A 12443-nucleotide genomic window follows, 5' to 3' on the forward strand; every position below is an offset into this window, starting at 1 on the left:
ATGGCCGCTGAATGTCACCCCCGCAACAAAAGCAGTAATACTTTTATTCACTGCCTGTCCTAAGGGCTGCACATAATTTCACTGATGTCTTCCATGGACTTTGTGAACGATGTCTTTAGTGTTCTCACTGGTTTTAAGGAAGCTGGCTGTTACAGAGCTTAAGCCTATTTATTGTCCACGCTCACATGCGTGCTGCACCCAAGATCCAGACTCTTATCCGCTGGACCCTCTTCTCTCTCCTGCTCTCCATGGGCTTAAGACTTGAATTAGTAAAGGGACCGACTCTCAGGAAGACAAACCTGTCCTTCAAAGTATTCCTATATTTTAAATTTTCCCTCAGGATCCATATATTGCCAATGTTGCTTTTGGCCGGCTCCCTGACTGTGTTTTCTTTTTCCTTTTTTGCTCTCAATTATGGTGGTTATTCTCTGACAAATTGATTTTGACTCTGTTATTGTGGTGACAACTTTAGCAAACTCCTCTGTGAAGGTAATTGCTAGTTTTATTGTCTTCGCATTATGATGACTGTTAATATAATCCAGAATAATCAATGATACTCAGCCTGGGGCTGATTATGTTCCATTGTTGCACCAGTCATGTGTTCGTGCATGTTTATGGTGCACCCACGGACACATCCGGCCTCCAGGCAAAGACAGTGTGCACAACGCAATCGACCGATAATGGAAGGCAGGGTGTGATTATGTCAAAATGAATGGGCCTGAGTGTTGGTGCCATGAGAGTTCACGCGATGCTAAAGCGGGTAAGGAAAGACATTGTGGAAATCCCGACAGTTCTGTCTTCTCAGCTTCTCTCGAATGAGTTCCCCTTTCTCTGACTTCATTCCTCCCTGGCCCAGGCCATCCCCATCTCTGACCCAAATGACTGTACCTGCTTCCTGACGATTTCTCTGACACACATGTTTTTTCAAGCTATTGTATTGAGGTATGACTTACATACCAGAACGTTCACCAGTTTTAAAGTCAATTAAATGAGTTTCAGTAAGTTTGCCAAGTTGTACAGCCACCAGCACCACAATCCCAGTTTAGAACATTTCCATCACCCAGTAAGAGGCCTTGCGTTTATTTACCGTTCAGCCCGGTTCCCATCCCCAGTCCCAGGTTCCCTGGAGAACCACGAATCAACTTTCCACTGTTTGCCTTTTCTGAACATTTCATATTTTTTTAAATTTATTTTTTATTTATTTATTTTTAAAAGATTTATTTATTTATTTATTTATTTATTTATTTGAGAGAGCAGGGGGGATGGGCAGAGGCAGAGGGAGGAGCAGGCTCCCCGCTGAGCAAGGAGCCCGACGCAGGACTCGATCCCAGGACCCCGGGATCATGACCTGAGCCGAAAGGCAGACGCTTAACCAACTGAGCCATCCAGGTGCCCCGTGAACATTTTATATAAATGGACTTCTGTATATTCTTTTATGTCTGGCTGTTTTCACGGAACATACTGTTTCAGAGGTTCATACATGTTGAAGCGTGTATCAGCATTTTGTTTTTATTGCCAGATAGTATTCCACTGTGTGGATGGACCACATTTTGTTTATCCATTTACCAGCTGACGGGCACTTAGGTTGTTTGTACTTTTTGGCTATTACGATTAACGCCGCTCTAAACTTTCACATTTAAGTTTTTGTGTAGACCTACGTTTTCATTTCCTTTGGGTACATACCTCGGAGTGGAGTTGCCATGTGGTAACTCTCTTTAACTTTCTGAGACACTTCCATATTGTTTCCCAAAGTGGCAGCCCCATTTTATGTTCTTGCCAGCAGGCAGGGTCTGAGGGGTCTAGTTTCTCCATATCCTCACCAGCACTTCTTACTATCTTTTTGATGATGGCCATTCTAGTTTGTGTGAAGTAGTATCTCATCCTCACATTTAGTTTTGCCGGGGGAACGGCATTTGTGATGTGGGGCAGTGGCCTGAGCAAACAGGAAAAGCGTTTGAAATTCTTAGGTTATTTTTTGGGGGGGTAGCTCCCCTAATATCTTTGTTTGTTTTTAAATTTTTTTATTGTTATGTTAATCCCCATACATTACATCATTCGTTTTCGATATAGTGTTCCATGATTCATTGTTTGTGCATAACACCCAGTGCTCCATGCAGAACGTGCCCTCCTCAATACCCATCACCAGGCTAACCCATCCTCCCAACCCCCTCCCCTCTAGAACCCTCAGTTTGTTTTTCAGAGTCCATCGTCTCTCATGGTTCTTCTCCCCCTCCGATCTCCCCCCCTTCATTCTTCCCCTCCTGCTACATTCTTCTTCTTTTTTTCTTTCTTAACATATATTGCATTATTTGTTTCAGAGGTACAGATCTAAGATTCAACAGTCTTGCACAATTCACAGCGCTTACCAGAACACATACCCTCCCCAGTGTCCATCACCCAGTCACCCCATCCCTCCCACCCCACCCCCTCCCCTAATATCTTTGTAATGGCCATTGAAGATTCATGTAGTTCTAGGCTGAGACTATAGGAAGAAAATGTAGGTGTTTACTCTGTACTTTACCTTTTATATCTTGAAACAAAATTAAAGAAATAACAGAATTTTCAAAAATCAGTTAATATTTAAATCACAGTTTTCATAAAGTTGCTTGAAAAAGAAGGCTGCTACTAAGCAAGTGTTAAAGCTATAATTTGGAGGGCCTTTTAGGCTTGATTATAAAGTCCAAAATTGAAATTACTCATTTGACGTGATCTATAGGAGCCATTTTCTAGTGTGCCAGCATTAATCCACTTAGAGCTGAGTGACTAATGGATTAGCAAGCCCTTCCATTTTCCATGAAGAAATGGATATCGTGAGGGCCAGAGTGGCAAAAAGAAAGCCGAATAGAATCATAATTCATGCATTCAAACTATGCAAAAATATAGGTGGAATTAATGTTGCAGTAGAGTTTAGATGGGATGTTTATGCATTGCATCTAGAAATAATATTCTGAAATCCATAAAGAACAGGAATCCTTATGTGTTTAAAGTAGACTCTGAGAGAGAAACTTATCAGTAAATGTTAAATTTTGGTCTTGGAATACTTAATTACATTAAAAATTGTTTGGACTTTTGTAAAAAAAAAAAATGCCTTATTGCTCTCTCCACTGATTTTCTGCCAAATTTTTCTGTTCAGCATGCAGAACTTTGGCAGCAACTCGTGTGTAAGGATGTTTGCAGACACACAAGATGGTATTTTTGCTTATCTTGTCCACTAGTAGTTGTCTTGTTGGTGTAGTTGAGAAAAGGCACTCACCCTTACTATATGTGCCTGTGATGGGACCAGAAAGTGAGCAACGGTTGTGTGTGTTGGCGGCCCACTACAGAATTGGTGTTTGCTGTAAAAGTATGAGTCAGCTCTTGGAATGATGATTAGTCAAAGAAGAAGAAAAGTGAGTGTACCAAAAAAAAAAAGTGTTGGGGGGAGAGAAGTCCATATTTGTTCCAGTTGATCAGTGTCAGTTTCTTTACGCTTGACTATATGGAACAAGAAAACAGAAATATGAGCCTCCGGTGAGTATAAGGCAGCCTTTTTGTAAGTAGTGGGTGTTGGAAGAGTCTTTTTTTGGTTCAAGGAAGGCCTGGGATAATAGTGCCCAGGAATGCAGAGCAGAACTAGACAGATGAGTCTAGAAATTCTGGGGGGGATGGGGAGCTGCAGTAGATAGGTGTGTGGAAATTCTGAATTCCATAGAGGAAATGCAAGTATGGAAAAGGAACAGCGCTCAGGTGGAAAAACCAGAGATTTAGATGTTGCAGGGAGGCAGCGAAATGGCAGAGGAAGGGGCAGACAGAAAATGAGGAAGGGAGAAAGGAATGGAGGGTGGAGAGCAGGGGTTTTGGCATTCTTTCCTGTGGAATAGGACTCCCCACTCAAAGAACCCACCAGCTGGGACACAGTGCCCCTTCTTGGCTTGGGGAGAATCCTCATAAGGACACCACTTCCTGTACAGAGAGGGGGAAGTTTCTGAGAAAAGGTATGATGAGGGTCCTTGATTTGGAGGTTGCGCTGGGTTCTCTGTGACTATGTACCCCTTACAGAACCCGGCGCAGAAAATTTAACACCTGCCTTCCAAAGTTGCTGGCTGTCCTTGTGGACAGGCAAAGCATTCCACTGAAGTGGTAGAATGCTGAAGATTTAAACAAAACCCTAAAAACTGATTTGTAAATATATAACTAGCGGTAAGCTGAAAGCTAAAGAACTTTTTAGTTGAACAGAAACGCGAAAGTGCATATTAGAGGAGAGAGAATTGTCGCTTTTAAGTTACTCCTGTATGGAAAAAAATAGAATCTATCTTCTTTGTAATAAGAAACCTTTTGTTTTGGGAATGGTTGCTGGAATGGATTGGAAAGAAGGCCATTTCATACAAATGAACACAAATTCTTTGAAATGGAAAATGGCAGTCTACCCTAAGCAAATACTGAAAGAGCTGGAAGCCCTTCAGGTGCTTAAATTTCTGCTGTAGAAAAGAAAAACATTCTGGCAACTGTTAGCAGATCCCCAAGTAAGTGAGGCAAGATCTCTCCTAGCTTTCTTGGTCTTACTCCCCTTAAAGACAATGAGTTGTCTCTTTTGTTTTCTTATTTTGGTCAGAGTATAGTCAGTGGTAAAGAACAGCTCAAGAACTCCAAGCCCCAGACAGCTCCGACATTGGAAATATGTGGGTAGGTTCCGAGGGGAGAACCGCCTGAAGCAGTAGACAACTGGAAAATGCTGTGGACCACATCATGAAATTATTTTGTCCTGCTTCAGTCTCAAGATCCTTCTAGATCTCAACACTGACCTGTAGAATGACATTCTCCAGTTCCTTGGGGTCCGAGTCCATCTGTCCGAGGCTTGGCAATCATCTTATTGTATCCAGCTGAAAGAATAATTTTGATGTTATTTATTCAAATAATTTTGAAAATACTAAGGTGGGGGAATTGTTAAATGGGATGCTTGATTTTCATAGGATATGTATGTGATTAAAACACCTTTTAACGATCAGAAGATGAAGGCACTAAAAGGTTTTGCCATCTAATAGTCAGATGTGAGATTAGGTTTTTCCGGTCAGTTCTAATATAACCAACGTTTGAGGTAAAATAGGATTCTACCAAAATGAAATTTGGGAGCCCCCAAACAGCCTAGTAACTCCCAAACTACAAAGCTACAGTAATCGAGGCATTTTGGTACTGGCATAAAAATAGACCTATAGATCAAGAGAATAAAATTGAAAGTCAGGAAATAACCGTTACATTTTTGTGGTCAGTTGCTTTTCAACAAGGGTACTGCTCTAGAATAAATGTGTGCCCATCGCCCCCCCTCCACCGCCATTCATGTGTTGAAACCTAATTCCCAATGTGACAGTATTAGGAGGTGGGCCTTTGGATGGCGATTAGATCATAAGGGTAGAGCCCTTATGAATGGAATTAGTGCCCTTATAAAAGAGGCTCCAGAGAGCTCCCTCACCCCTTTGGCCATATGAGTATGCAGGGAGAAGGACCATCTATGAACCAAGAAGTGGAACTCACCAGATAGGGAATCTGCTGGCATCGTGATGTTGGACTTCCCATTGTCCAGAACTGTGAGAAATAAATGTGTGTTGTTTAAGCCCCACTAGTCTATGATAGTTGTTAAAGCAGCCCTAATGGACCAACAGATACCAAGACAATTAAAAATGGGGTAAGAATACTCTTTTCAACAAATGATACTGGGTCAGCTTGATATGTGATATTTTTTTTGCATGTGATATCCACATGCAAAAAAAAAAAAAAAAAGTTGGACCCCTACCTCACACCATTCACAAAAAATAACTCCTAATGGATCACAGATCTAAATGTAAAAGCTAAAACCAAAACCGTTGGAAGAAAACAAGGAAGTAAATCTTCATGACTTCAGGATAGACGGTGGTTTCTTAGATATAACACTGGAAGTATAAGCAACAACAACAACAACAAAAATAGATAAATTGGACTTTATCAAAACTAAAAAGTTTTGTACTGCAAAGGAAACCATCAAGAAAGTAAAAAAACACCTGGCAGACTGGAAAAAATTATTTGAAAATCCTACATCTAAGAGACTTGTATCCAGAGTGTGTGTGTGTGTTTGTGTGTGTGTGTGTATTTTCCAAGTCTTACAACTCAATAATAAAAAGACAACCTCAAAAGAAAAATAGAAAAGGATTTAATAATCATTTCTTTTAAAAAGATATGGGTGCCTGGGTGGCTCAGTCGGTTAAGCGTCTGCCTTCGGCTCAGGTCATGATCCCAGGGTCCTGGGATCGAGCCCCACATCGGGCTCTCTGCTTGGTGGGAAGCCTGCTTCTCCATTTCCCACTCCCCCTGCTTGTTTCTGCTCTTGCTAACTAACTCTCTCTCTGTCAAATAAATAAATAAAATCTTTTAAAAAAAAAAAGATAAGCAAATAGATACCACATGAAAAGATGTCTTTGGGGAAATGCCAATTAAAGCCACAATGAAATTACCACTTCACACACACACTAGGATGGCTAGAATCAGAAAGACACAATAGCAAGTATTAGTCAGAATATGGAAAACATGAAACCCTCACACACTGCAGGTGGAAATGTAAAATGGTGCAGCTCCTTTGGAAAACAGTCTGGCAGTTCCTCAGGTGGTTAAATACAGAGTTACCACATGACCCAGCCATCCCACCCTTGTGTATAGACCCAAGAGAAAGGAAAACTTACATCCACACACAAATTTGTACATGAATGTTCATAGCAGCATGATTCATAATAGCCAAAAAGTGGGAACAGCCCACATGCCCACATGCTGAAGAATGGATAAACAAAATGTGGTCTATTGTCCCATAGGATATTATTTATCAGTTAAAAAAAGGAAGTTCGGATACTTGCTACAACATGGCTGACCCCTGAAAACACTGTGCTAAGGGAAAGAAGCCACTTACAAAGGACGACATATGTCCAGAACAGGCAAGTTTTATAGAGAAAGTAGATTAGTGGTTGTGCAGAACCAGCGTTGGGGGATGGGGTAGGGTAGGGAGGAAGGGCGAGCGACTGCTAATAGGATCAGAGTTTCTTTTAGGGGCAACCAAAATGTTTGCAATTAGATTGCTGCACAAATGGAAAGGAAGAAAAAACCTAAAAACTATTGAATTGTACACGTTAAATGGCTGAATTATATGGTGTGTCAATAATCGCTCAAAGCTTTTTAAAAATGGTTTTTGGCTTAATCATACACCATAACCAGTGAGAGAAATATGCTGAGTAAATGTTAATACATTATTTTATGTTCTGCCCATTGACTCATATTTTAATTAGGGAAATATGCATTTCTAATTACTGCCATTGTGTGCCTAAGGCTGATGTGTTTGGATAGATCTTTTTGACCATGGAAATAGTTGTTCTTTAATCAGGTCAATAAAATAATTACTGCTGGCAGATGGATGTGCCTCCTGTTCAACATTGAGGTCATTCGGGGCCCATGGGCTTCACAAACTGTAGGTGGAAAATTAAAACCACTTAGTGTTTCTACACATTGAGCCTTACCAACGTAATATAGTCAATATGTAAGTTTGCACTCAATAATATACTTTGCCAAATTTTCCCTCTCTGGTAACGGAGTGCTGTTTACTTAACCAATTTCTTAAAAGAGATGATACCGTGTGGTCCATTTTTATGTTTTTAAGATAGAAAAATTATGCTCTGATCTTAGAAGCCATGGGACCGAAGCATTTACAAATGTTCTAGTAACTGTTATTTGAAAAATCAATGAGTTCTCATTGAATGTGAGCACATTTTTCTAAACCTAAGCTAGGTGTTTTGGTATAGCCCCAGAGAAGTACCCTGTATGGTCCCTGTGCCACCAGAGGTCAAAGTCGTTTTGGAATGGAAGACTTAAACACAAGGATGCTTTGGGGGGAAAGCTGGGACGTCATCATGCGGTGAATTGGCAGGGTATAGACCTAAGATGGGCTGAGAACCGAATCCTTGGGAGGGTTTCCCACAAGCTGTAGCCTTGGAGTTATGCCACGAAAATGAATAGAATTAGGACAAGTGAAAGGAGAGAGGGAAGAGGGAGGAGGAAACTGGTCCAAGAAGTAGAGGCAAGCGGCGCCATGCGGGTAACCGAGAGGAGCCCTACAGGTGAGTGTGGACGACTTGCTTCGGAGGAGGGTGATCCACGTGGGTCTGTGAGAGCCAACTTGGTCTAGTAGGCAGGGAGTCCGTTGGAGGCTGAGCGAACAACTCCATGGGAGTGTGAAGATTGGACAGATGAGCTTTGGTTTGGGCTTTGAGATAGGGAAGATCGCAGGGGTTAGTAACCAGCTACACAACCCTTGCCACCATCCAAGCCTCAGGCCAGGAGAGGTTGGAGAAAGGGGCAAGGATGGACTTGAACTCCTGAAACACACACAAGCCAGTAAGTAATCCAGTGTGCAGCAGTCCTAGCCAACTGCTATGTGTTTTAGAAAGAGCGCGCGTATGGTACATAGATTTTGTAGAATTTGAAGGACTCTTCCGAACAACACGTTGACATGGGGATTTATTATGAGCATTGTACAGATGTGGACGTGGATGGCCAGAGAGGGAGAAGTTAAATGCCTTCCTAAAGGGCCTTAGCAGGTAAATGCAGACCTGGAATTCTGAATGTCTAAAAACTGGAAGTTGTTCAGATGACGGTGATGCTTTTGACAGCAAGGGAGAGCTCTGGGAAGGATGAGGGAGGCATCGGGTGGGGGTGGAGAAGAGGAATTCAACTTAGCACATTCTGAGTTTAGAAGGATATGAAATGCTTAGTAGAAAGTACGTGTATAGGGCGCCTGGGTGGCTCAGTTGGTTAAGCGACTGCCTTCAGCTCAGGTCATGATCCTGGAGTCCCGGGATCGAGTCCCGCATCGGGCTCCCTGCTCAGCAGGGAGTCTGCTTCTCCCTCTGACCCTCCCCCCTCTCATGTGCTCTCTCTCTCAAATAAATAAATAAAATCTTTAAAAAAAAAAAAAGAAAGTACGTGTATATATGAATATGATTATGTGCGAGTGTGCATATGTGCACGCATGTGTGCGTGCATGTGCACGCATGTAAACGGGTCCGTTTGCACACGCACGTGTTTATACACACATACACGTGCACAGATCCCTGTGTGCGTATGGCTTTGAGGGGTTTGTGCCTGCATGTACATACATGTGCGTTGAAATATGTGTACATATGTATTGTGGTATGACACATGTACACACAGGCGTATATACATCCACATACTTCTTTTTTTAGATTTTATTTATTTGAAAGAGAGAGTGTGAGAGCATGAGCAGGGGAAGGGGCAGAGGGAGAGGGAGAAGCAGACTCCCCGCCGAGCAGAGAGCCGGACGCGGGGCTCGATCCCAGGACCCCAGGACCATGACCTGAGCCGAAAGCAGACGCTTAACCGACTGAGCCGCCCAGGCGCCGCCATCCACATACTTCCACTTAAATATTTTACATCCTTCAGAATTCAAATTATTCTAAGGCGAATTCATTTTCCTCATCCCCATCAAATCCTCCTTCATCCTTCCCTTCATGTATGTATATATGTACACATGTGTGAACGTGTGTCGAAGCGTACATGCGTGTGTGTTGTGAACGAGCCACGGGAGCTTCGAAAAGGAATCATTGCCTCCAATTTCGTATGGAGGGGTTTTGAGGAGCCATCTTACTCTATTAGAAGTGGAGACTTCATGAGAGAGACTGGACCCTTACCTGAGCCTCTTACACGGTCACAGACGGGTCATGAGGAGAATAGGGGGGTCGCCAAAACAGTGGAAGACTGGGGAGCAGGAATTCCTTCTGGTGTGGGCAAGTGTTCTCGGCCGCGCTCGAGTGGAAATGGGAGCCTGACAAAGGTCTGAATGTCGGTTAGTGTTTGGGTTTGCAATATTTACTATACACCCGTGCGCCAGGCCCTGCGTGCGGGCCCGGGGACCCTAGGAGTCTCAGACGCAGAGCCAGGCCTGAAACCACTAGCAGAACGTGGGTGGTGAGCGAGAGGACACGCGTGGCTTGAGAGTGGGCCGGCTCGTGTGGCTGTGGGGGTCCCCGAGGAGGAACATCAGCCCTGAGTCTGGAGGGTGGGGGGGGGGGGGTGATGCGCAACCAGCTGTTTGTCCTGGACACAGGGCTCCGACCCTGCTGTGGTGAAGCAGACGTCATTAAAAACGCTGAAACCAATTATTACACGCCTCCTTAAGCTATCATTTTGATAGAAGTGTACCTTGGCAAGTTTTTTGTTTGTCGATCTTGCTTCCAGTGTTGTATGTAAATACCCGTCATCCAAGCCCAAGATCCCGCAGATTTCCCCCTGTATTTTCTTTTTTTTTTTTTTTTTTAAAGATTTTATTTATTTATTTGAGAGAGAGAATGAGAGACAGAGAGCATGAGAGGGAGGAGGGTCAGAGGGAGAAGCAGACTCCCTGCCGAGCAGGGAGCCCGATGCGGGACTCGATCCTGGGACTCCAGGATCATGACCTGAGCCGAAGGCAGTTGCTCAACCAACTGAGCCACTCAGGCGCCCACCCCCTGTATTTTCCTCTGGGAGTTTGATAGGTTAACATTGTGGTCTCTGAGCCGTTTTGAGTTAATTTTTGTGTGAGGTGTATGGGTCTATCTTCATATTTTGCATATGGACATCCAAATGTTCCAGCACCATTTGTTGAAAAGAATATTCTTTCCCCATAAAATTACCCTCTTCAAAAGTGAGTTTATTTGTGTGCGTCTATTTCTAGGCTCTCTCTTCTGTTCCACTGATCTTGTGTCTGTCCTTTCGTCAAAACCACACTGCCTTGGTTGATGTAGCTTTGTAGTAAGCCTTGAAATTGGGTAATGAGAGTCCTCGGACTTTGTTCTTTTTCAGAATGATTTTGGCTGTTCTAGTTCCTTTACCTTTCTAGAAGAACTTGAGAATTAGCTTGTTGGTAGCTACCAAAAGGCTTGTCAGGATTTTGACTTGATTGCATTCGATCTATAGATCAGATTGGGGAGAATTAAGCTATGGTTTTGAACATCAGCTTTTTTTTTTTCCTAAATACTGTACTTTTTTCCTTCTAATGTTTTAAGCTTTTATTTTAATTCCAGTTAGTTAACATGCAGTATTATATTAGTTTCAAGTGTACAATCTAGTGATTCCTGAACATCAGGTTTTTTTTTAAGATTTTATTTATTTATTTGACAGAGAGAGACACAGCGAGAGCAGGAACACAAGCAGTGGGAGTGGGAGAGGGAGAAGCAGGCTTCCCGCCGAGCAGAGAGCCCAATGTGGAGCTTCATCCCAGGACCCCAGGATCATGACCTGAGCCGAAGGCAGACGCTTAACGACTGAGCCACCCAGGCGCCCCAACATCAGTTTTTAAATTGGGCTCTCATCCTTAGGAGAGCTGGATTTAGGGGAGGCCCACACGGACAGGCGATGCGGGCCAGTGAGACAGCAGTAAATAGAGACAAGGGGGCGTGTGTGTGCTGTAGAGGAGACTAAGATGGAGGTGGGAGCCAAGGGTTTGGGGGTCCATTGGAGAAAATGGAGAGGCTGAGGCAGGATCGGCGACCGGAGTCCGGACCACACACACGGGTGCACTTTGGGTCCCATGTGGAGACGTGGGCCTGGGGGAGGGGGCAGTGTGTAGGCATCTATTAAAGGCAAGAGGCTATGCCAGCTCTGCGGGGGCATGGCTGGGAGGCAGAGCAGATGGCCCCACCATCGTTTCCAGTCGCCTCCTTCTCCCTTCCAGAATGGAGAGAAGGCAGGCGCGCATGGGCCGCCGAGCCGGCGCCTGGCTCCATGTTAGGCCTTGGGGGAGCTCTAACTCGCCCAGCCTCGCGGCCTTCCCGCCCCGAGGGCCTTGAAGGTAGGCCTGAGCCCCGACGATGGAACCGGAGCTTGCGTGAAGCAGGGCATCATTTTAATTATCTCTGATGGTTCAGAGTTCTTGTTAAGGGGCAGAGCCCTCTCAAAGCATTCATTCTGAGCCAGAGAAATCTTCATTCCTCCCCCTCGAGTTGAGATTCCATCTTTTGGAGAATTAATATCTGGTGGCGTGAAACACAGATCATTTCTTTGCCTGGCCTCTTAGAGGTTTACTGGGTTGATACGGTTTTTATGACCTTTCAGCCGTTCCTGTCTGCTCTGCCAGCAGGGGCCTGTTGCAGCTTTAGGGCTCCCCTTTAGCAAAGACGAAGGTGACGTCTTCGGCCAACACAGGGACACAGCCTGTGAGGCAAGGTACCGTGAAGTCGTTGCTCCCAGCCCATGGTCCCGGCGCAGGGCAATCAGAGCATTCCTGGTGCCTTTCAGCCCCCACCCCCACCCCCGCCCCCGCCCCCGCCTTTTTATTACTGAAGATCAAAAACGTCTAAATAAACATGGCAAGGGCGTCCCCTCCGAGCCTTCCCCCTGAATAAGTATTACAGTAACTGGATTTCTTCGTTTTGTCAGTTTCTCCAGGAGCAAGGGAGATG

The 12443-nt window shown here is 44.2% G+C and overlaps 1 protein-coding gene across 7 annotated transcripts in view; it reads left to right on the top strand.

Annotated features, from left to right (window-relative positions):
• Positions 1-12443, top strand: part of GPM6B (glycoprotein M6B) — a 155247-nt gene that overhangs the window by 78510 nt on the left and 64294 nt on the right. For 2 of the 7 annotated variants that reach the window (XM_036123685.2, XM_078064257.1), the window contains exon 1: positions 8063-8105. The exons of the other annotated variants lie outside the window; for them this stretch is intronic. In XM_036123685.2, coding sequence (XP_035979578.1) covers positions 8078-8105 — 28 coding nt within the window. In that variant the 5' untranslated portion in view covers positions 8063-8077. Of the gene's footprint in view, positions 1-8062; positions 8106-12443 lie in introns of those variants that run through there. 7 annotated transcript variants of the gene reach the window in all.

Source organism: Halichoerus grypus, chromosome X (genome assembly GCF_964656455.1).
Source record: "Halichoerus grypus chromosome X, mHalGry1.hap1.1, whole genome shotgun sequence".
Classification (NCBI taxonomy): domain Eukaryota; kingdom Metazoa; phylum Chordata; class Mammalia; order Carnivora; family Phocidae; genus Halichoerus; species Halichoerus grypus.